General features: G+C 36.4%; 2 protein-coding genes across 11 annotated transcripts; both read right to left on the reverse strand.

Moving 5' to 3' along the window:
- Positions 1 to 965: 965 nt before the first annotated feature.
- LOC105053872 (AT-hook motif nuclear-localized protein 10) lies at positions 966 to 8,439 on the reverse strand. Of its 4 annotated transcripts, none has more exons than XM_010935194.4 (6): positions 8,189 to 8,439; positions 7,363 to 7,883; positions 6,646 to 6,698; positions 3,531 to 3,665; positions 1,659 to 1,820; positions 966 to 1,573 (listed from the first exon to the last, which is right to left on the reverse strand). In XM_010935194.4, the coding sequence occupies exons 2-6, from the start codon at positions 7,793 to 7,795 to the stop codon at positions 1,280 to 1,282; spliced, it is 1,077 nt and encodes a 358-aa protein (XP_010933496.1). In that variant the 5' UTR covers positions 7,796 to 7,883; positions 8,189 to 8,439; the 3' UTR covers positions 966 to 1,279. The 4 variants fall into 4 exon arrangements, with proteins under 4 accessions (XP_010933496.1, XP_010933495.1, XP_010933494.1 ...); XM_010935193.4 differs by having other exon boundaries at positions 7,363 to 7,918; XM_010935192.4 differs by having other exon boundaries at positions 7,363 to 7,938; positions 8,189 to 8,436.
- Positions 8,440 to 12,014: 3,575 nt separating this feature from the next.
- On the reverse strand, positions 12,015 to 25,357 carry LOC105053871 (uncharacterized). 7 transcript variants are annotated; one of them, XM_073245590.1, is made up of 7 exons: positions 22,712 to 25,356; positions 20,327 to 20,403; positions 17,210 to 17,306; positions 17,081 to 17,122; positions 14,672 to 15,288; positions 13,312 to 13,444; positions 12,015 to 12,612 (listed from the first exon to the last, which is right to left on the reverse strand). In XM_073245590.1, exons 1-7 carry the CDS (start codon positions 22,767 to 22,769, stop codon positions 12,560 to 12,562), a joined length of 1,077 nt encoding a protein of 358 aa, XP_073101691.1. In that variant the 5' UTR covers positions 22,770 to 25,356; the 3' UTR covers positions 12,015 to 12,559. The 7 variants fall into 7 exon arrangements, with proteins under 7 accessions (XP_073101691.1, XP_073101690.1, XP_010933492.1 ...); XM_073245589.1 differs by lacking the exon at positions 12,015 to 12,612 and adding an exon at positions 21,185 to 21,242 and having other exon boundaries at positions 12,620 to 13,444; positions 25,147 to 25,354; XM_010935190.3 differs by lacking the exon at positions 12,015 to 12,612 and having other exon boundaries at positions 12,620 to 13,444; positions 22,712 to 22,906; positions 25,147 to 25,354.
- Between the last annotated feature and the right edge of the window lie 215 nt (positions 25,358 to 25,572).

The raw sequence follows: 25,572 nt of genomic DNA on the forward strand, positions 1-25,572 counted from the left end.
CTCAACCATACTAATTAGCTGTCAATAAATTTGATGTATTTCGAATCGTTCGATCCAAAGTGGTTCAACGAATCATGCTTATGAGTCTCTTAGTTGATAAAATTGAGACCAATGTGCTTAACTTATTTATAACAGAATATTTGATAGATGTTGTATTTTATCAACTATGATGGGCAAGAGCATGCAATTGAGTTATTCGAGTAGAATGCTTCTTGAAAGATTATGATCTGTTAAATGCAATCCCTTCCCATGCATAATTTATGAGAAATTCATTCTTGTAGGTCAAAGTTTGAAAATATAAATAGAACAAGTACCATTAAAGCATAAAAATGAAAAAGAGAAGGGGGAGCGAGGGAGGTAGGAAATCCAAACCCTCCCTCCTTCCCTCCCTAATTACAAATCTGCTTCTAAATAGAAAAATTAAGCAAACAAGTCCAATTTAAAGAGGAGAACCACAGGGGGGATCACACCCAACTCTCTTCTCTCTCTTTTACGAGGGATAGAGGACATCACCTAATCAGGAGCAGGATTGGCTGAATCCTTATATTTATACTTATCACACATTCACCTAATCATGTTGCTTCATGCGCCCTTCACATGTAATAGTTTGTGGAAACTATGCTACATCTCGGATTACATAATACTAACTTAACTCCATTACAGTGAAGCAACCATCACTGATCATTGTCCATGACTGCTACAACATAAATTGTAATTTAAATGAGAGGTATTGCCAGTGCTTTCACACAGCAACCCAAACCATGTAATTTTCTAAGATGACCCAACGAATAAGGCCTACAATTTGAATAAGAAATAAAATCATGAACAGAAAATACTATCCTTTGATGGCAATTCATAAGGTGAGGCATGGGCGACATAAAATGTGTCCACTTGAAATGCATTCTTTATGTACATGTTCTCAAATAAAAAAATTACTTCAATTAGGTCATATATCGCCCAAGAGATGGAAAAAGTGCTTAAGATAAATTGAATTGTCACAAGGTACTTGGTCACCAAATGCTACATCCATAAATATTGCGGAAGTAAAAACAAGCAAATATTTTTGAACTACAATGATAGCCATGATTTCAGCTTTCAACAGAAAATTTCTATTAAAAAGTTGCCAACAGCAGCGGCATAAAGTTAGAGAACAGGAAAAGGTCTGTTTCCTAAACTGCTCTCTGAAGGAAGCAACTTCCGAAGGCTACTAAGAAATACACTGATCCAACTCCCGAGACTATCTTCCTTCAAGCAAGAAAGACTTCCAAACTGAAGTTTGTTAGTTAAGCATCATTTTCATGTCAGAATCATGCCTGTTCTGATTTGCAGAGTGCGGCCAACCAACGGATGCATATGCAGACTGAATGTGCTGGCTGGAATTGTTGTAGCCACCATTCCGGTCTATGGGGCTGCCCGGGTCATCAGACGATTCACTCGATGTCCCTTCAGAAAGTGGGCTTGCTGCCAAAGAAGGCCCAAAGCCTGCCATTTGAGGTGGGGCTGATGAGGGTTCACGTTTCAAAGGCTCCGGCTTTGGTTTTTTCCCTTCCGCAATGAAGCTGCCCATGACAACCTGAGCATGCATGGAAAATTGGAATGCATCAAATTGTGCATCAATGGAGATGATGTAAATACAAGAATGGTAATTAGATATGGACCTGCACAGGTGTAGCTGCCATCAACATTCCAGCCACACCACCCCCAAGGACACGGCCATCAGAACCTGCTAATGCCACACTCAACCCACCAGTTCTGCTACGAGTGCCACCATCCTCTGTGAGAAGAAACGAACCTGAGAGAGAGATGATCTCAAAGCGGCCCTGCATCAACATCGGATCAATTGCTATAATAGACATGATGCAAACTTAGATTAAGAGCAATATACACGCAAAAAAAAAAGTATACAAACAGTTTCTGTATTAAACCGTCCAATATTACTGACCCCTCCACTGGACCACAATCCACACTACAGAGCATTTAGTGTGCCCAGAAATTAATTATATTGTAATTTATGAACAAAGAAATTCTAGTGAAACCACTCACGCAAATCTGATGACACCTTCTGCTACTATCGGTGGCATATGCCCAACGTTCATGGTCTAAGAGATGGGAAAAAACAAGCTGGTCTACAGGTGAAAGGGCAAAATGGTCTTTTCGGATAATTAGTCTTTGCTGCCTATGGGAAGAGGATAGAAATGCCTTTAGAATAGACCATTCAGCACCAACTTGGCATCTTTCCTCAGTCCTTTCTTCAGCCCATTAGAATATTGTTGATCTAGCACTACTTCCCTGATTTTTCCTTCTCTACTTCATGCAGTTGCTTTTTTCATAGATTTCTGTAAGACAAGTTGAAGTTGCAATCTCTACCTTGAAGGGACCATATGGCTATGTATATTTTGCCAAGAGAGATGTTCAATAACAGGATAGTACTGGAGTTTACCAGATAGTAGCAGAGTTTACCACATTTCTAGCCACATGTTGGAGCACTTTAGTCTTTTACTTGTAAACATGTTTAGCGGTTGCTCTAAATCACATAGAAGTCAATCAATCATAATCTGTATAAATCTTAAATGGAATTTACAGCAAGTATCTTCCTCAAACGTGCAATACTTGCTCATTTTAGCAGTATATTAGAGTTGACATCAAATAGCTTATGAAACAATTCAGAATTCATTCAATAGTTGAACTCCAGAACACAGCTCCCCATGACAACTTTATCCCCTTCACCCAATAGATTTAGTTTACCATCCAAATCTGATCATCTTCCCACAATTGTTATGACACTTCTCGGGTTTAAGTATCGAAATTTTTCAATGTTAAAACCAGATAATCTGTAACTGAGAGTTGTCAGAGTCTTTAGCATGAGGTACCATCATTTTATGAGCATTCAGAAATTACTTGTCCAAACTAACCTAGAAAAACCCATACATTCTTTATAGTCAACTATTACTGTTCAGGCAAAGCAACAAAAAAGAAATCACCTTTCCTCATCATCCAGAGTCCAGATGAAATAAAAGGTTCACAAAGATTAATTGCATCCGGAACAGAAAATAGTTTTCAGGTTAAATTACTAGGCTTATATTTCTCAATGCATTAATATATTGGTGGAAAAATTAGCTAGGCCAGGTTAGAAGAAGGATGCATGAATAGCTGCAACCTTAAGTTTGAATGCTAATAGTTTTCAATTGGCATCATCAAATAACAAAAGAGTTTACGAGATTTGTTGCAGCACTGAATATTGTTCCACAAGTAACATATGTATGGACATGAAAAACTTTCATATTTCTCCATTTCTGTACAATTAATATTTCAAACTGATTTAGACCTGCAAATCAGTAGCAGTGCTCTCTCAAATAAAAAAAAACTAAGAGATTCGTATGTGAAGATATCACCATTGATTCACAAGATTAAATCTAGATAAGGCATATAAGTATCTCTGCATGGGAATAGGCAGAGAATGGTTATTTTATGTGTTGCTGCTAATCTATGATTGTAATGAAATTAATCAAAGCTTATTCCCGTGTTCAAACCTCATATGTCACTGTTCCACCAGAGGTTGCTGGCTGACGAAGCGTGACATTACAGATGGCACCATTTGCTGAAAGTATACAGACTGTTCGAGGACCTTGTTGTGAGAATGCCATGATTTTTGAAGCCACATCCTGCTAAAACAAAGCAAAGACATCTCTATGAATGCATACTTATCTTTAAGCTTATTCCTGTGTATATTAAAGAATTCAGAGAAGACTCTTACAGAGGGGGCAGATTTTATATTAGAGAAAATTGAAGGTACAGTACGATAAAACAGTGTTTCAGACACCTCACATAGTCCAGGAAAATGGTATCGTTTCTTTTGAGTATCAAGAAATGTTTATTGAAACCCATAACATATCTATGGAGTTCTGACAACTAGAGAAACCAAAAAAAGACCTATGATATATAAAAGGATAATTAAATAGTGACTGGCAAGATTTCCAGTATATGTTCTGACTTCTATGCAGGCTGAGTAAAGAATTTTGGATAGGAACAGCCTCATGCTTCACAAGATGTGGAAAGTTATATTCTATGAAAGTGATCTAAACAAGTTGCATCATGGTGAAGGAAATTATGGTGAGGCTAACACCGTGCAAAGCAAGTAATTTTGTGGCACAAGCTATTAGTGGTGAACTGAGATCGACAAGATAGCAGGTTAGTCTAAGTTTTATTGCGTAGTGTGGCTGAATTACACTAATCATATTTACCAAAACAGTAAGATGGCAAAGTTGGGACGAGCTGATAACACCAGCATGGAAACATGTACAACAACAGATGAAATTTCAAAGCTAGCAAAATAGATATATGGTTGAGTGATCTACAAAACAGATCTTGCTAATCTTCTATTACCTGAGTTAAAGGCACAGGTTGGTCACTGGGCCATTAACTTCACTTACTATGACCACTTAAGTAGGTTGATTTATGAGATTGATCAAACTGCATCAGCCTCGGAATTTGCCAAGCAAGAAGTACTATAGATCACTTCAACAAGTAAGATTCGAGATGGTTCAAATTCCTATGCTGGTGCGTACAACTTTAATCAGAAAATGACTCAACCTGCCGGTGGGTGAACTCCTATGACCTGACTAGCTTAATTCACAAACACATTTAACCCACCCTGTCAAGCCCACCAGAACATAACCCAATGCATGGATATAATTCAGCTTCTTGAATTTTTCCTGCAAATGGAGGAACTATGAGCATGATGATTTCGCAGTCTAGTTTGATGGATGGTTGAAGCAAGAACCTTATGATAGGTAGTGAGCGGTTGGCACTCATTTACATCACAGATCATCATTGCTCAAGAGTCATAGTTCATGGTAAACAGTAAAGAGCCCCCAACACACACGCACACGCACACGCACGCGCACACACAGAGAGAGAGAGAGAGAGAGAATCACTAGAAGCTAGCATTATATGCTGTCATAGGTCATTACAGGTTAAGATCTTGGATTAACAACTTGTATTAGATAGAAGCGTGATATTTTCACGAATAAGAGAGTAAAAAACAAGGAAACAAGGATAAAGGTTGGACATTTTAAAAGGGTTGGACAATTTAAACATTACAATCATTAAATACCATTACCCTTGTTAAGACCTCACCTTGGCTATCAGGTAAACATACCATAGATGGAAGAAATTCATCACTTTGTTGCATAGACCTTGAGACCTAGGCTTGCAGCAATAACTAGGACAATTTAGACCAAATTATTAGCATGACGGATTCATAGTCTTGCTTTAATACACCATGAGGTAACTAGAATAGAAACAAACTATGGCTTTTAAGCTTGACAGTTCAATATTCATGTTAAAAAGCTTTACAAAAGCCATCATGGAACTAAAATTTAGCCCGCTGAGAACTAGAAAAGATCAGTTCTGGTCATTCCTATGTTGAAGTTTAGTGAACGGATACAAACAGAACATAATTTTCAGGTCCTCAAAGGAGCCTTTTGTCAAGAGTAGCATCAATTCCTCCTCATTTGAAAACCTCCCCCCTCGCCCTAAATCAAAAACCAATGTACAGTTTCTTCTTACAAATTACAAAATAATTATCTTTAAGATTCTGATAGACTACACTTGGCTTCACTTTTTAGTGGTAGGCCAACAGCAGCATCTAAAACACATACAGGTCATAGCATACATACGCATTTCCATGCTTGATGGTAAACAAATAGGTGCAATCTACCAACATGTAAACCAAAGACTTTTAGCAATTCAAAGTACATCCTCGAAACATTGAATTTATCCACTAGAAACAAGGCAAAAAAGCTCAGTTTCAATTATGATCTCAGCCGGACAAACGACTTTTAATTTCAGCTTTTTTGGCAGTTTTGGCCTTTTAAATGGAAAATTGTAAAGAAATTCAAATGCTATAAACTAAAACGACATAAAAACAAAGAAAAATAAAATAAATCAAGAAATAAAAATTGGACATCTTCTTATTTCTTAAAATGTTTACATGATTTAGGAAAATCATGAAAATAAAATGTTTAAGGAATTTAATTTAGAGTGTAATATATCATTGGGTTATATGATCGCAATCTATATATGAAAATAAAATGCTTATGAGTTTTGAGCTCTAGGATAGTCAAAATATGTCAAAACAATACTTTGCATCTAAATTTTTCTTAAACTTAATATCCGAATGCTTCCAAATCTTCATGAACTCACATATCTAAATTTATTCTAGAGAAATCATTTCACCACATTTAAGGAAATGTAGAAGCAGCAAAAAGTTTACATAGACAAGTTCTATATGGAATAAATTTGGCATTTCATATAAGACTCTGCAGCTGAGCCCACTCTTCAGATAAGCTGGTTCAGAGATTGGGACAAAGTTTAGAAACCATCTATCAAACAGCGTACTATATATTTCCTTTTCATTTAAAAAATAGAGGATATGAAACATCAACATGATGAGCATGAAACAAACATGTAACAAAATCAATAGAATATACTGAAATTGATGGGAACATGATATAGGAAAAGACATATATGCAAACTCTCTCTCTCTCTCTCTCTCTCTCTCTCTCTCTCTCTGATCAGCTTGATCCTGCAATAAGAGCTAAATTGTGTAAAGAGATAAATTGGCACCAGTTTTTATCTACTTGCCTCTCCAGCTTTAACAGTAATAACATGTGGAGTAAAAGCAATCCCTGAAGATCCTGAAATTACAAAGAATAGTAATATTAATTTAGACCAACATTTAGAAAATTTACTTTTAGACAAAAGAATTAGAAGCATCAAGACATTAGTGGCTGAAAACTAGACACCAAACGATGTAAACGAAAAGAAGAGTAAGGATATATATTGCTTGCCTTTTATCTCTAGCCATATCCCAGAAATAGAATTTTGAGTATTTTGAGAAAGAATTATGCAGACTATAAGAAAGGACGATAGGTATGCCATTGATTACAAAAGATCACCAAGAAAAAGTAAAATAGAAAAGAAAAGGAGATATGATAGATATAACATATTTGCTAGACCTCTTAGCACAAAAAAGTTTGAGTAAGTTTGTAGATAAGATAAACTCACAGCAACAATCTTGAATTACATATGCAGGAATTAACAGTGCAAGAATGCGTCCAGACAGATATGACAAAGATACTCATAATAGCTAATGACTTCAACACTCAAATAGTTATGCACAACACCACAAGCAAAAATGGAACTTTCATGAGAACCAATGTAAGGTATGGTGTAAAATCAGCCACTTAGAATTTAAGCAACACATCTTATTGTAGCAGTTATTTTCACATATGAATAGCATATCCTGTATACAATACATATACTTTTTACAAGGGCAAAAAGAAGTAGCATAATAATTACCCAAGGCATCAAGTTGTTGCTTCTTTCCCGATCCTGGAGGGCGGCCTCGCCGTTTAATTGCTGGCTCTGACATTGGACTATTAGAATAACCCGAAGCACAAGGTCCAGGAATTAAAGCCAAAGCCATGCCACCATCAGGTCCATATTTTCTTGGCCTTCCTCTCTTCTTCTTCATCAACTCACCCATGTTAAGTACACCACTTGGTCTAACGCCAGACATACCATCACCATGATACAAAGAGCCAGGTGAATCCGCAAGTTTCGATACAGAAGAAGTCATAGGATTGAAGGATAACCGCATTCCGTGCATCATTCCTGCTGAATTTGGAACTACCATAGAATTATTTGGTGCTCCAGCTACATAGGAATTGCTATCCACCATTATGCTCGGAGGTGGGGACGAGTCCAGTCTCGGAGAATCTCTATCATCCATTCTTCAAAACCCCAAATACCTATTCTACACTTCTTTTCGTCGGACTTCCACTAAGTCTTTCCTCTCCACAGCACCGACTAAAATTATACTACACACCGAAACAAACCCCCCTTTAAATCACTCCTGCAGCTCCGAAAAGACGCCTTAAATGACAAGAAAAAAAATTACATACAATTTCCAAAATTTCCAAAAAATAAGGTAAATTCCATGCAGAAAAAGAAATTTTTGGAAAAACGTATCAGCATTACATCTCCGCTAGATCTTCTCCATTTCCCACTGCATATATAATACTTGCGTAAACCCAAATTTAAAAGGAAAAAAACTCCTTTCCATGAAATCCAAAAAAGGAATGATAACAAATGGCGGAATGGAAAACTGAGAATAGGATACTACCTCGAAATGGATCAATAGACTGAGCCACGAAGGGGACGACGCGCTGGGGTTTTCACAGATTTAGGGTCAAATCGGCCTCTGATCCAAGGAAAATGGAAAACCCTAAGTCCTCCATCTCTTCTTTGCCACCAAACCCTCGCCGCCCCGCCCAGAAGAAGGGGGCAAAATGACGGGCAATGGAAATAAATATCCTCAGTTGGGAAGGAAAATAAAAAATTATCGAGGCCGAGAGCTCGATCTCCTTGGCATGGATTTATAATTTAATTTGGTATTGTTTTCAGTTAATCACAGTATATTTACGCTTTTTTTTTATTGTCGCATATTATTTTATCAGAACTTTGCCAGCTTTCCAAAGTCCAAAAAAACTTTATGTATATTATTATAATTATGTGCTAGTAATTTACTTATCTGGGCAGGCACCTTTTCTTTTTTCCGCCCGATTGGGTGCACCGAAGGGGGAAACGTATTTCGTGTCGCGCTTTCCCTCCTATTTCAAGTTCAAATTGATGGACAGAGATTCTCAAACTTTTTCCGAGTCACGTGATACGTAGAGTGAGTGTGTGGTCCCGTCTCTCTTCTCCTCTCTGTGTAACACCGCCATAGCTTGACTAATATGTGGTTGCCGACGCTGATACAATTTTTTATTTGTAATGATATGAGGATTGAAATTGAGTCGAATATAAATCGAATAGCATATCCATATTTTATATTCATCAAATATAAATATAAATATTTTTTAAATATAAAATTTATAATTATATTTATTTTAAATAAATACGGATAAAATTCAGATATCAAAAATATGGATATAATTTAAATAGCCAAAGTTTCTAACCATATAATCAAAGATATTACTAAATAGATGTTAAATCAAACTAATAATATATTTATATGATTATATATTTTTAAAAAAAATTAATAGATACTATATAAATTTTTATAAGATTACATGCAAATTCGAATATTTGGATACGAATAGGATAGTTATCTATCCATATCAATTTTTCTTTAACAGATATGGATATGGATACGGATATTAGATGGATCTTCAAATTTCTATCCATATTCAAATTGATTTGAATATAAAAATAATCTAGATGGATAATATCTATACTACTTTCATATCTAAATAACATCTTATTGATTTTGTATATTATTCTAAACAAAATGAAATGCTATTTCCTTCTTAGTAGAAAGAAACAAAAATTAGAGAAGAAAGAAAAAAAAAGAAGAATTAGGTAAATTAGATGCCTTGACTTATATTTTTATGTACAATTTTTTGTACTATTATTTTCTCAAATATCTTTATCCAACAACAATACGATTATCTTGAGTTTTTTTAATAAAAATTTAAAAAACAACCTAATAGACATGCTTTTAAAAGTATCTAATTAAATTATACCTACAGAAAATGACATTAAGTTATAGCGAGTTGCTTCGCTTATCTTAAATTTTCATATTTAGTAGTAACTGAAAGATATAACAATGGCAAAAAGTTGAATTCAAAAAATTATAGATATTGCTTGGATATTAATTATATTTATTTAAAAAAAAATAAAAAATAACTAGAGATAATAACTAAATAGACTAGAGATTTTTTTTCATTATATACTTCAAAATTATTGATTATATTGCACAAAAACACCCATATATGATTGACTATTTTGCCTAATATTTTTTTATTAAGTTACAAGGAATATAAAAAAAAAAAAATCAATGCGATGAATAAGAGCCCATTTGTCTACATTACATAAATAGAAAATTACATATGAAAGCTTAGAATACTCAAAGCAAGTAAACTTTTCAATGCCAAATAAGACATATCAATAATTAAATGATATGGTACATATTGTGTGTTCTTACCACCTCAATCAATATTCTCGAAACTCATGCTCAGCAGTTATCAAGTTAATAAAAATACTGATGTGAGCCTTGAAGGCCGACCTCATCAGAAAATCAGAGTCAGCAGAAAGCCGACCTCATCAGAAGACTGAAATCATCATCATCTGGATATGTGGCAGTCGATCATTATCTAATTAATGATACTCTCAGATTACATCGGCCTCTAGCCGACTTGACTCTTCAGTATAATCTTCTAAGTCGGCTTGGTCCAAAACTGCTATTAAATAGGACACTCTCCTCGGTTATCTTCCGATCTTTATTACCTTATGTCCGTTTATGACCGACCTGATTGTTGACACTCAAGGCATGACATTCAGTTTAGATATTTACTAATATCAGTCATTTCATATCGATCTATTATCGACATACCATCAAAAGTACGTATGGTTATCTAACAGCTATCATCCAGTTCAGCCGTAACTATCTTTCAGTTGTATTCTAGCTCATTTGTCCATCCCATGATCTCTTCACAGATAGCCATTCTATTACAACAACTAAATGGTCCAGCAAATTTCAAATGGCCTAACAGTTCTCAAACGATCTAACAGCCTAACAAATCTCTAACAGCCGAACAAACTTGTTTTAAGGCCTAAGCAAACTCCCTCTCTAAAATGGGACAAGGTGCTCTTTAGAAAATAAGTCAAGTCAAGTCCAAACTAAATTTGAACTTATAGAGACAAAGTTCTGCTAAAATTTTTACTGAAGAATAAGAATTCTCTCCACTTAGAGTTCATTCTACTTCTCTCTACTCATATTCTCATTTTTTGCTTTCTACTTCTCTATTTTCGCTACTTGTTCTTAAGGCTCCAACTGACTTAAACATCGAAAAGTCCTTAAATGAAGGACACCACATAGTTTTGGGACTTCTTTTGCAGATTTTGCTCGCAGTTTACATCAACTCAACTCTTAGGTCTTCAGCAACGACCTCATCTCTGGAGCCTTGCAGCAACAGTACTTTTTTATAGAATGCCTAAAAAATGAACAAAAAATTTTAACAATGTTAGCTCAATTATTAAAGCTCAAATTATGAAGGCTCATATTGCATTTTCAAGGTAGAAGCCTCCTCTCTTCACTGTTTCTGCAGCAGCAAAACGCCAGACTTTTTTTTTTTTCTTTTTGGTGGTGCTTCAGTATTGGATAACAACTGAGATGGTGAGACTGATTTGTTCTTGGTGGCCATTGACTTTACAATCTTTTCATGACCATGTTGAATTGCCCCTTGGAAGGGCATTCTTTCCCTGTGAAGGTATTTCATGGATCTGAACATATTATTAAAATTTGTGTGACATACTCTTAGAGGCCCATTTTTGCACCAAGAGTTGAGGGAGAGTCATTCCATGTAGTTTGCTCGGAATCCTTAGTGCCACCTCTATGAGGTGTTTCATTTCCCAGTTGTGGTGGATTTTTATTCTGTAGGGGTCTGTTCCTTGTCAATAGAATCCTAGTGATTAGGATCACTAGCAAAATAAGTAATAAGTTTCGTGCCTTGTGTATGGTTTTAATGCTAGCGTTCAACGTATTGATTTATGGTAGATACTGTCTAACAAAAAATATATATATAATGTAAGTTTTTTCTTGAATGAATAATACAGTAACCAAGCTAGAAATGGATTGCCGTTACTTCTTATAAACAAAACATCATAGACAGAAAGTGCTATGAATACTTAATATGCTAATGCAGTGGATTTTATAGAAAAGTTTGAGGTTAAATCTTATCATCTATATCTGAGGTGAAGGCCCATAAATAGGTAATATGGTGTGCATCTTTTCATAATTTTGGCAAACAAAAATGTATTTTTCTTTTTTTAAAAATATCAATTCACTGCTTTTAACCATGGAACACCAATCCAATCCTCTTCCACCCACCAGGCCACCACCCCCAACAAAGAAAAAATACTCATTGCAACGATGATATCATGTCAAATTTGTAACAAATCAATGAGAACCTTTATATTTCATTGATTGCCGTATATTTCATCAATTTTCGTAAATAATACCCCACACTACCTTTCTATATTTTACCATTTTCCGACTGTTGATTGATTTATTACGACAGTGATGTTGCATCACCGTTGCAATGAAAATTTACTCATCCAACCAAAAAAAAAAAAAAGGAAAACAAAAACCCACTAATCCAGTCATCTTAGCCAAGTCATTGGTAGACCGAGAAGCAAGTCTGGCTCATTATGCCGGGCTCAGGATTGCAACATATACCTAGCTTGACTCGGTCCTGCATAATCTAATCATACAATATGATGAAAATATTCTATCTGAAACATTGTCCCCCTTCATGGAGGAGCTTGCCGACAACCTCTTAATTTTGGCTTAACACAGCATTATATAAACACGAGATAAATCTGGATTGGATGCCTTCTTGCTCGGCATTGCTACATTCCTTGCAGCTGGAAGATTGCGAGTAAATGCTGTCGAACTTCGAGAACGCTTGCCGTTTCTTTTGGAAATATATCTTCATAAATAAATGCTACCATGCCACCAAGTCAAGCCAAATCTTCCATAGAGACCTGCATATTCAAATTAATAATTGAAGAAATAAATTCTTTCTTCCCTATTTAGGTAACTCGGATAATCTCAATCCAACATAGATCATCTGATTAGGTAATGTTTAAATACCAAACAGCACAAGGATAATAACCAGACGGACTCAAACAGCAAAGCTCCAACAAGCTCAAAAAAATAAAAATAAAAATAAAAAGCCTCAAAGAAGTTGCTGATCATGCCTTGAGCACACCACACTATTTTTTATCGAACGGCAAGATCCAAGCATGCTTCTCAACGCCAAACACGTGGAAGGGAGGTACTTCGAAATCTGTATCCGCGGAACAACAGCACAAGGAAGCAAATTACTGGAACACCAATCAGCTCACCGGCAAGAATCACAAGTCTGCCCTTCCCACCATATATACTGAGGTAGATGTTGCAAAAGAAAGCCACGAGCAGAGCCACCAATGCCATGAAGAAGGTCATCATAGCTAAAAAATACATGGTGGGGAGGGAGCGGCGGAACTCTTGCTCCTTATAACGTGCGGTCAGGAGAGAGATGAACAAAACTAGAGAAGTTGTGGCACATGACAGTCCAATTTCATATGCATGAGGGAATATCTTGCATGCAGTCATTTTGCGAAATTCTTCTTTATTACAAGTCTCTGGGATGGAGAAGCTAGTGGCGAAAACTACAGCAGCCAGGAGACCAGAGCATGTACCTGCTAGTCCTTTCAGTTGGTTCCCAGATTCCGAAACCATTGGCTCATGATTCTTGGTGAAGAGCTCTTGAGCTGTCATCTCTTCCTTGTTTCGGCTATTCTGTAGATCTCTGGGAAGCAGCTTCTTCACTCTCTGCATTGATTGTGAGGAAAAAGCTCAGAATATACACAGCTTCATGATGACCGAGACAAAAGGTCAGAAAATATGTCCCATCGTATGCATAATTAGTCAATTCATATCATGCATGGTGACATCATATCATGTTCTTCTTAGGCAAGCTGGCTTAAATCTTTTAAATGGTAGAAAGAAAATGAAGTGTAACTGCATTGTCACCTCCTGTAATGGACTGCAAATTTGGGCTTTTGATGTGCATAATTAATCACTTATAAATTCGTTCAAGACAAGCCACCACTCAAGTATCCTCTGGAGAACATCATTAAACAAAATAAGGAATTAGGTAGTTCCTTGTTTGAAATTTGGGGAAAATAAGGTCTTCAGGTTTGAAGCATTTTCTTCTGACTTCATGCAACAGGAATATCAAAGGCCAATCTTAGACATAGTGTTGACCAAACATACCAAATAAATATAGAAGAGAATTTTTGCTCTAGTTTTCTTATCTCGGCATGTTATTCTAGCGTCCATGTTATCTGCCCTGCACATCTTTCTCTTTTACACTATCACGCATTTTATGAAATTTCATATGTCAAGCATTTTACAAAATTCAGCAGAGCCACCAAGGTTTGTCCCTGACCTTTTTTCACTCTTTCAAATGTAGATCAACTTAACATCTAAAGCAAAAAAAAACGAGGGTTCCAGAAAATAACTGTATCAAAAGCAAGACCGTCTAATAGACATTGCCCTCAACTCATGGATCTCCTAGACAAAGCATTTGAAGTAGGATGAATAAGAACAAGGGATATTTCTATATAAAATAGCAGAGACTTTACATGACCATCATTATTTGTTACTAGTTGATACCCCCAACTTTCATTACCCACTTGATTTTGGATGGTCAGGATTTTTCTTACCCATGCTTCCCCCTGTGCAGGTTAAGAACCAAAGACAATAGTGAATGATACTAGCATCTTCTAATAGTGTGGATCATGAGTAGAGTTTGAGGAATCTTTGCAATGCAAAGATGGGCCCATTTCTTGATACTTGATTAAACACAAAAGAATAAGAGTTGTGCTTGAAAAATGACAGAACATGATATTGCAATTCAGATTATTCTAAGTCAATATATATGAATATATGTATATGTATACAAATATAAAGACATTATTCCAGTGAGAAATCACACTATCTTTGCCATAATAAAAAGAGAATAACGAACATAATGAGCAGTTTCTGCAATCTTACCTCAAACCACTGGAGTTCATACTGCACTTGCAGAGCAGAAGCCCCTCCTTTAATGGTTGTCTCAGCAGCAAAATGCAGGATAGTGTTGTTGGTATTATCTTCACGCTTGGACAACAACCAAGATGGCAGGACTGGGTTTCCATGACAAGTCAATGACTCCACAATATCTACAATCTTTTCATGACCATTCTGAATTGCCACTTGGAGAACATTTTGCCCCTCAGGATTAGTGTAATTTGCTGATTCCGGGCAATCATTCAAGATTTGACTTACAAACTCATGAAGGCCCATTTTTGCACCAAGTGTCAAGGGTGAATCACTCCATCGCAATCCGCCAGAATCCTTTGAGTCACCATTCTTTTGGGTTTTTTCTCCCTTTTGATTTGGAGGCAAAGAAAGCGAAGCATCAGCCAGGGGAGAATCAGTCTTCCCTTGGCTTTTATTTTCCTCTACTTTTGGAACGCCACTAAATTGCTGGGAATATTCTCCTTGTTTAGATGGTTTTCCCATTTCAAGGAAATCCCAATAACCTTCATATTTAGCTAAATGAGAAATAAGCTCCATGGCCTGTTTGTGGTCCCTTTTTCGTGCTTCAAGGGACTTAACTCTGCCGAACACTGTCCAGAAGCAAACAAGATCAGCTAATGAGAATGAAATAGCTCAGAACAATCGAGTCACCATTCCTTCGTTATGTTCTGCAATCAAAAAATTGGCAATGTGAAGTTCAAGGATTCCAAATTAGTGTACCTGATGTAGAAATTTGAGATTTCATTTTAATGTCGAATGTTTGTGAGCTTCCCTAACTGTGCCATGCACTGGTGTTACATATTTACGATTAAACAGCAAGTAGGCAGTGTCTAAAGAAGTCTGCTTCTTATGCTCTGAATGAGGACAAACTACGTCAATTCTTAAAGTTGGGCAAGGTGAAAAAGTGGATAGAAAGCCTCATGATTGAGATGTTGACAGAGGATTTTGTAATCTAATTAATCCTGATTTGCATTGGCTGAGTATAGTCACTGCTAGTATTACATTCATAGAACAGTTGAGTACATGCACCAGCTCTGGACAGCTGAGAAGCCTTCTATGGTAAGTATATGAGTACTTGGTTTCCCATTTATTGAACAACCCCCTGTAGCTAAACTTTGTTATGCTTGAAAGTGTGAACTCCAATTTGTGAGCTATTGAATTGGGTGATCAAAAATTAATCCCTCTCATTGCCCTCTATCTGAAAAGGAGGCATCCATTCTAAATGGTGGTAAAGCAAGATGTTTGTTACATTTCACTGTTGTTTTCGTGCTTCTCTTCCCAAAATTTGCCAGACTAAGAACATAATAGTGATAGATGAATGTGGAATTGAGCCTCAAGAGTAGCATCATAATATAAGGTAAATTTGTCCTTTTAAGGAATCTAAAATATGGTTGATTCCACCAGCTCTCTCCTATCTATCTACATACCTGTAAGTCCATTCATGCCATGTGCACATGCGAACAAACTTCTTTGTGTGTGTCAATCATTTCTACCTTCTAAAGTTTGTGAAAGACCATTATATTCCTTTCGGCGAGGGGAATACAGACCCTAGTGACCATTGCCAAGTTCATAATATGAAGTATCATATGAATAACATTGTAATCATGCTAAGCATTTTTATTGTGATCATTAGGTTCAAGGCATGCAGGTAGCATAAGTTTTATCACAAAAAAACAAAATAAATAGCATATAACTGGAATTAAAATAAACAAGAAAAATATTGGGGTGCTCATTTTTAGACAATGATCTTTTTGGTCGACATACTCAACCAGTAGGCCCGGTAACCAGAAACTTTAGCCAATGAAGCAATAAGTTTCATGGTTTGTTTATGATTTTTCTTTGGGCACACAAGGTATTAAATTGTTATCAATACTGTCCAATAACAAACAAGGCCGATAACAAAATTTTTTTATTACCAATTCATTAGAATCTTATACTGCTATGCATAGGCTATTATTTAACCTGGTGGAATTCGTATAAAAGCTTGAGGCTATGTGAGGTAACAAAACCATAAATGGGTAATGTAGTAGCGACCTTTAAAGTTTTGGTGAGTACAAATATATATTTTGGAAGACGTTGACACACTAACAATGACTAATTAGCTCTGGCCCTTACATTGGATGGGTCAGCCAAGGCAATTCTAGTCCATCGGGCCAGGCCCAGGCTCACTTAAAGATTCCTAGCTTGACCCACCTACCAGATAGATCTTTCATAATTATATCAAATTATATTACATAGAATAATAATAATATTATACATAGTATTAGAAAAAAATAATAGCCCTGAACTTCCCTTTTTATAAGGCATATGATGGAGAACATAACAAAAGCTCCTAACCAAGCAAGTTTTATGACAAAACATGATTGTCAGAGCAAAACTCACATTGCTTTAAGATGTTGAAAACGAGTAGCCGAACCCATTTAGCTACAAAAACATACACACAAACCATTAAAACCAGCACAATATAATAACATCTTCAACTTTTTGTAACTTATAAAAGGGATTTAGTACCTGGAATGTAGGTCGATTTCAGTAGGTCAATGAAGGTGGCATAATTGGATGGAATTTTCCTTGGACAAGTTAACACAAATTGCTGACCTTCAACTACCTGTACAGCTCCAACAGGCTTCATATACTTGATATATATATATATATATATATATATATATATATATATATATATATATATATGCAACATATACTTGATAGTTGATACAAAATAATAAGTAAATCATAGTGTAAGAAGCAACAAATCCCAAGTGAAGGTCTTATTACGTTAGAGGAGGGGGGGGGTGTGTGCGGCGGGGTTAAGGCCACTTGATTAGTTGTATATATGTGTTTTAATGAACATTTTCTATGATTGCCTTGCATGTTCCACTATGCATTTTGGCATAGAGAAAGCTTTTTAAAAATTTAGTTTGACTTGAATTACACCTTAAGTAACTTAAAACTCTACCGATGCAAGACCAGTTGGGATAACATATGAGCAAGTAGGCGGACCTAAAGGTTTTAGGAAAATCATGGACTTGGTTGAGAAATTTCATCACTGTCCCTCACAGAAAATGGATTAGAAAAGTGGTTACTTTTATGAAAATTATCAAAAATTCTATTTTAATCTTTTTGAGTGGATCCTAAGGATATGTTTCTTTAGGTAATTTGCCAACTTCTAGTCATCCACAGTTGTCTTACAGCAGAAGTTCACATTGCTAAAATTATCTTATTCAGAAAATAAGAGAGAAACCAAGGTTTAAAAGAATAGAAAAATGGATGGTATAAATAAAGGCAAGAATCTTTTCAAAAAATAAAAAGTAGGAAAGAAATAATCAAGAAATCGGGGTGAGAGATGGAGGGGACAGGAAGGGCCATACCTGAATTGCGGCAAACTTTTATTTGTTCCAATAATTCACAGACAATGCCTTCTAGTGGCCAGCCATAAGGACTTTTTGTAATACCGCGAACACCGCTCTCTCCTTCCCCAACCCACTCTTTAGCAGTGTGCACCCAGCAACACTATCAACGCCCCGCCCCTCTCCCCCCCCTCTTTTTTGTCGCAAAATGCACACACCATCCCATCACCCTGCATTCCCCTTCACTTCCCTCCTCGTAAGGTGTGCCCTAAACCCCTGGGCTCTCTGTCTTTCTCTCCACCCCCTCCCTCCCTTGGTGCAATGAAATCCCTAGCCTCTTGCATGCCCCCTCATGGTATGTGGCCCTCATAGTGACACCCTCCACTTTCTTGTCATGGCTTATGCAACTCCCTCATGTATCCCCACATTCCCCTCTCTCTCCCCTCATAGGTGTAACACACCTCTCTCTTGCTTGCCCACTCACTTGCTCTATTTAACTCCCACCTTCCCCCTCCCCCCCCCAACCCAACCTTCTTTTCGCTCTTACTCTTTGCCGCCTCCTCGGTCACCTACTTTCTTCACTCTCTTAGCTAGATCTAACAAATTGTGTTTTTGAAGTGGGTAGAGGCCCACCATCTATTAAGCACAAGAGCAGACTATAATATCCAAGCAAAAATAGGCCCACATAAAAATATGGATAGAAAAAAAATTCCTAACATAGAATTCAAAACAACAGTTTTGAAAATAAGCAAATACATTGTGATGGCAAAGCACTTACCATATTAATATTTTGTGTTTCATGAAATTCAGATTATTGTTGTTGAATTTGAATTTTTAGCCATCATATATTTAGTGATAGCAAGTCTAAGTATTAAAAATTATAAAACCAGGTGATCCTAGATTTTTGTGGTTTTCAACCTCTTCCACTTCCTATAGGTCCAAGCTATTTAGGTCTGACAGGATTTAGAAAAACTGGGAAGAAATAAAGGTTAATTCAAATTGACAAAATAGGCAACAAAGCAAACATCAAGCAAGAAAGAAGGACGGAAATATTAGGTTTTACTCCCACATAAGATAACAATGAAAAACAATAACATGATTAAATGAAAAAGACCAAATAGTTCACGACAAGGATTTTAAGTGATTGTCGAAATAGGGTGGCACTATTAGTTCTGTACTGGAAGATCCAACCTACCCTCACAACAACCAAGCCTCCTCAATGCCAAAATCCTCCTAAAAAACATATCAATATTTACTCAAATACTCATTTAGGACAACAAAGTTAAAACAATGAACAAACAAAAAAAAATGCATATCGATAAAGTGCATGGATGTCGGACCATATATTAGCATCCTGGCACCATCCCAACCTGGGACAGCCAATATGGGGTTTGGTACTGGCATTTTAAATCTTGGTTTAGTTAACTCATCCTTATAAAAGTCTAATATAAGCCTATTATACACCCCCAATTTACACTTGAAAATTTTTAAGGAATTCAACTCAAGATATTACAAGGTTAGAAATTAAAAGTTCTAATCTCTTTTTTTTTTTTGACCTAAAGTAAAGCATAAAAAATCTAAGCTTTACACACACACACACACACACACACATATATATTTAAAAAAAAAACTTTCCTAAATATCGAAAACTTTTTGACTTAAGTCCTAGGTTACATTATTGGACCCTTATGGAGATAAACTAAAAATTGCATAGAAAGAAATAACAAGTGCACAAGGTTTGCTTCACTGGTTTCATTTTTTTTGAATTTTCTTCTGTTTGTTTCTCCTTTCACATCTCTATTGATTTTCAAAATCAAACAAATTATCACACTTCCAAGTTCCAACAATATGCATGTTTGGATTCATGATCATTATTCTTCTTACCCATGTATAAAACTCCTACCGCTAAGTAATCAGTCAAATTATCAAAAAAAGTTGAAGATAGGAACATGAATCATGCATCTAGTAATCTATAGATCCAGTGTCGCATCACTATTACCTATCAAACTGGACTCAAAAATTAGGAAAAGATTCGGTATCCAAGAATAAGCACACAAATGGGTTGTCATGACCCACCAATAAAGAGGCACAACCAGCAAAAGAGCTTCCACACTAAGATGAAATAGAAAGAAAAGTCTCCAAAAGAATGTATGGTTCAGTATGAGCCATCATATATGTGTACCTTGTTGCCTGATTTAGGAGTTGGTTGAGAATTGTTATTACTTATGCATGTATGTTAGGCAAAAAATACAAGCTGATTGAGAAAAGAGAAAGACTTTACCAGATGTGACAATGGCCTCTCTGAAGCCTCTTCGTCACTTTTATGTTGAGCAGGCCTTGTCTCTTCCAAAGGAATCACTAGAAACAAGAAACAACAAAGAAATTAAAAGTCGTCCATATTTATTTCAAATAGAATAGTGCATTATAACTTCACCTCTCTTTTCCCTTAGTTTTTCTTTTTGGTAATAGGTCATTATAATGCATCCAAAAGCCTAACTAGTACTTGAGGTTATTTTGTGCTATTCTACCTTAGCTGTGTGATACTCGGTTGGTCTTTCAGAAGGTTGGAACTTGTCATGTTAGGGGGACATGAAGCTCAGTAAAGCACACAAATCTTGCATATCTGTGCTAAAGTTTCTTGAGGTATGATGTTATGCATGATAATCTTCTAAAGAAGAAAAAGAAAACCCAGTAATTGGGCCTTCTCTACTTGTATAGGACAGGAAAAGTAATATATATATATATATATATATATATATATATATATATATATTGTTGGGGTGGGGGATGCGAGTTTAGGAAAAGATAAAGATTCCAAAGAGAAATTTTTGCCAGCAAGGTAGCAAAATTCTGTTACCACCATTTTTTGACACTTTTCTTTTGTCAATTTATTTGCATATTCAATTTATAAACATATAAATATGTAAGGATAAATATATCTACCTTTTTTTGAATATAAGGAAAGTTATTATATGGGTATCCATGGTCACCTATTTTCCTAGGATCTGTCTTCCTTCATATCAAAGAAAAACAAAATAAGAGGGAATGCATCATAAAAAATGGGTATAGTTATAATCTCTCTATCTATCAGAGAGAGATTTCTACCTTTTTAAAGCAAAGTTTCAAATCTCAAGCTTACCATATCGCATCGACCCCATATCACATGCTGTATCAATCCATATCTATGTAGGGGTATCCTGGTTTGACAAACCATGAGTAGCTATGAGATATCTATCATGGTTCATACCATACCAGTATGTGAATGATAAAGGGACATACCACGAGATTTAAAATCATGCTTTAGAAAGAATAAAGAAAGATTTGATCATAAGGATCAATTTTTTCAACCACTAGCTCAAGATTTTGACATAACAATGCAACAAAAAGAAATCAAATCATTCTATTCTATCATTCATACCTATAAGTAGAATGTCAAATACCAAACCATGAAATAAATAGGCATCAAAGCCAGGATTTATAAAACTCCATTTACTAATTTCTAAAACTTTAGACTCTCATGTAAAAGTAGATCACATTTTTTTTCTTTCAATTTGTTTTCCAGTTAAAGTAGCACGTTGAACACGTATTTGTTTAGTTTTCTGAAATTAAACATTTAAAAGCCATCATCCTCTAATATTAGAAATTTCAGAGCTTAAAATGTTGTAGAATTCAGACCTTGGTAGTATAGTGTTTGTTCAAATTAGTTACGCTTCTACCAAGTCAAATTTAATTTATCAGTATGTTTTATTCTTTTGCTATATCTTGGTTCATGAATATGATACATAAGGCTTGTATTTTTTAGGGATCGATATTTTTTCTTTAAAATTATATCTATATATTTTTTTTAATGACTTTTCATAATTTTTCTATTTCATTTTTCATAGATTATTCAAATAAAAGATATAACCCGATACTCCCTAATGGAGAAATTATGGTTCTATTACTACTATGCCTAATTCCAATTCGTGTTCAACATGGATTGTGTTTGTTGATGCATGACCAAGGATCAAAGTATGTCAACTTCGTATATCCCCAATTGAGATCCTACCATTTTGACTTCGAGTCAATGATTCCTAGACACATGACAAGGGGGTCAGGTTTCCAATTATCTGGAAGATTCAGAATTCGGACATGTACTCTTTCAAAAAAAAAAAAAAGATGGACAAGAGAAGATAGATATGTTTCTAGATTTTTATATTATATATATGTAATCAATATTTTGTTGGAGCAATTGCTTCATAATGCAATGGACTTTGTTAAATGATATGTTACATTAAAATTTCTAGGTAGAACTGCCAAAAATTGATGCATAACGATGATGGTGTCATTGCTTTCTGGTTTTGATGTGTCAAGGAGTGTCATGAAGCTGATCTCTTGGGCTGCTCTTGCACCAAAGTGGTGTGACCGCCCATTTGTACCAAAAAAAAAAAAAAAGGAGTGTCATGAAGCAGCTAGGTGTCCAAGTGTCTACCAAGGTTCCGAAAACCAAGTGAATTAGACTAGATTGCCTGATTCATATTGAACCAAGGCAGCTTGGTCCAGGCCTGCTCATTTTGAGTGTGAATGTAGCTGAACCGCAGGAGAATCACCTGATTCGCCTGATTCAAGAGCCTACTGCTCGACATCAAGGTGAAGAGCCTCCCCCTTACGAAAAGGGCTTTCTCACCTCTCCCCTTAGTGCAAAAAGGGGGTTTCTCTTGGATCAATTGCTGCAGCTCCTCCATCTCTGGCTACTTTGCCTCTGGCTCCTCCAAGCAAGGCCCCTCCCTTTCCAAGTTCGGTATTGCTCAGCTCCTCCATTGCCACCCCCATCCAATGGCAAAGGTGACAAAGGACCAGCACATTGGTTGTCAGGATCTCGCTGCAGGCAGATGGTTCCGGTCATATTTTGAAGTTGACGAGAAAGCTCGAGGTGAGTTTAACAATTTTGATTGTTTTTTTTTTCCTCTCTTTCCTTGCTTCTTTGTTTTCTACTTTAGCTTATGGCTCATCTGTTAGATGGCCTCAAAGAACCTCAAGGTTTCCAATGATGAAGGTGGTAATGTGGGCTTAGAACTAGCTTGAGGGTCCAGTCTAACCACCACTGAGGTTATTTGGATGCCTGATTTTATTTCATAATTGTTGATATCAACAAAAGGAGGGAAAACATAGTGTTGTGAATATATGATGGGGACTAAATATGAAAGCACCGGTATTCTGCTTTGGGATCCGATTGGGACTAAAAAAAATTGGATTAGAAGAAGAATTGTGATTCCTATGAAGTGGATTACTTGTGAATTGTAAATCGTGGCTTGGAGGAAAAAATTGAGTAGAATGAGAGAGAGATAAAGGCACATGCTAGTATGTTATCGTACCACAAGATTGTAGTCTAATTCCAACTCAGGAACTAATAGATTTCAGACCTTCATTGAATGATAATGCTGCCTTCTTACTTCTCTCAATACAATCAGATGCACTGACATTGTAGACCTTGTTCTAAAGTTTATTTTCTTCTACATAAAGTGCTGCCTTCTCACTTACTGTAGGATATGTTTTTTGGTTTCAGATTATGTGATGATTGAAAAGGAGTGCTGCCTTCTTCCCATGTAATCAACCTAACAACCTAACATTTTGTTTTACTACCACCTACGCCTCTCACCTAACATCTTCCCATGTAATCAACCAACATATACCGAATAGAATGCAATAGAATACAGAACAATGATAGCGCACAGATTAACCAACACTTGGATGAATAGAATGAGATGAAGAAGGCAACAAAGAAGATACAGTCAGATGTAGATGGCAGCCCAATGCCCGATGGATCCATGTCAGCAGCAATGACACAAGTAACAAGAGTATTAGCAGCATTACAAGGTAGTGTAGGACCGGGGGTCAGGATGATGAGGAGAGTAATTCTGATAACATGGATGTGGCTGAGATGCGGAAGGCTCGAGAAATCTCTAGAGTAGCTCAGTGGGAGTAGGATCAGATGCAGAGACATGGGGCTTAGTTTGGCCATCATAGCTCAAGCACAGAGCTATATCTGGATCTAGGGCAACCAGGGGTTTTGGCATAGGCATGCCAGGCTTGTCTAGGAGTAAGTCTACAAGAGTTGGAGAAGGTATCAAAATTATTTTCACTTCCAGTCATGGGAAGGAAAAGGGAAGACCACCAGGCCATTGATTTCATATATGCATTCACATGCATTCCGCTATCCAGCATTAAAACAACCAAAGGTCGTTGATATGTGAATCAAGATAAAGAAGGAAGAGATCGGGGTGCCATATCTACAGAGTTCCATTTCAGCCATTCAGTCTAGATCACAGTTTTCTAATGTTTTTTAAAGAACATTTTTCATATGGTCTAATCCATAACACATTTGTACCAGGCAATGCAAAAGGTGGGCCTCGTAATTGGAAAATCAACAAAGGTCAAGCAAGTATTACATCCTAACAAGGTCAGGCTCAACATGGAGAAAAATATTTCGAAGTCGGCTGGGCTTGTTTTCGATCAGAATTTCTACGAGCATTATCCTTCATCAAAAATCAACTTCAGACAGATCCATGAAAAATTATCCCAGGGGTTGGCCTGGAGGATCAGTAGACGCTCATGTTGCCAGTGGATTGGACCATGATAAGAAAGAACAGCCGGGAATGATCCCAGAATTAATCCACAAAATCGTTATCTCGTAGCTAGTCGTGGTTCATTTCATAATTTAGTATGCAGTAACCTACAGGCCAAGTAAAAATAATTTTATTCAGGAAGGAAATTCATCCCTTTCAAATTCCCCTTCTACGATTGCGAACAACTAACAAGTAGTTCTTCACAAATAACAAGTGAAAAAGGTAAGAGAAAATTAGAAATTTGTCACAAGTGATCAAAATCCAATTCGTTCAAAGGAAACAATGACAACGATTAAAAAAAAAAAACCGCTATGAGGAGAAGAATTATTGCCTAAAAAAGCAAGATACTTAGATTCAAAAATTCTAAAATTTTTGTGGAACCAATACGAGCAATCGAGAAACCCTTCCCTTCTTGGAGCCTAAGTTGTTGTTTTGCCCGTGGAAACCGGCAGCTGGTTGAAATTAAGAGAGGGCGCGCTTTTCTTTCTTTACTCACCGAACGGCGAGAAATAGGTAGGTCGGTTGGAGAGAAAGAGAAGAAGGAGGGAAGGAGAGCGAGAGACGGCCAGTTGGAACGCTGGAGATCCGCCACAGCCGGTGATCCCATCGCTTGCCGTCCGACGCCGGAGTGGAAAAAGAGGAACAAACACGGATATGGCCGTGGTTGATTTGGGACTTGGGATATGAGAAATACGAACTAGTCCTCTCGACATTCTAGACGGGGTTATATATAAAAGACGTACAGGGCGGGTTTTATATGTAAAATATGCATAAATATGATTACAGATAACAATTTCTGAAAATAATGCGTACAGGACACAAATATTGTGTGTGGATTTTTTTTTTTTTTCTTGTTTAAAAAATCTTAAATTTCTTGCTCTCCTTGAGAGTCCGGAGAGAACTAACAGACGCGCGCTAGCTG

Source organism: Elaeis guineensis, chromosome 11 (genome assembly GCF_000442705.2).
Source record: "Elaeis guineensis isolate ETL-2024a chromosome 11, EG11, whole genome shotgun sequence".
Lineage (NCBI taxonomy): Eukaryota > Viridiplantae > Streptophyta > Magnoliopsida > Arecales > Arecaceae > Elaeis > Elaeis guineensis.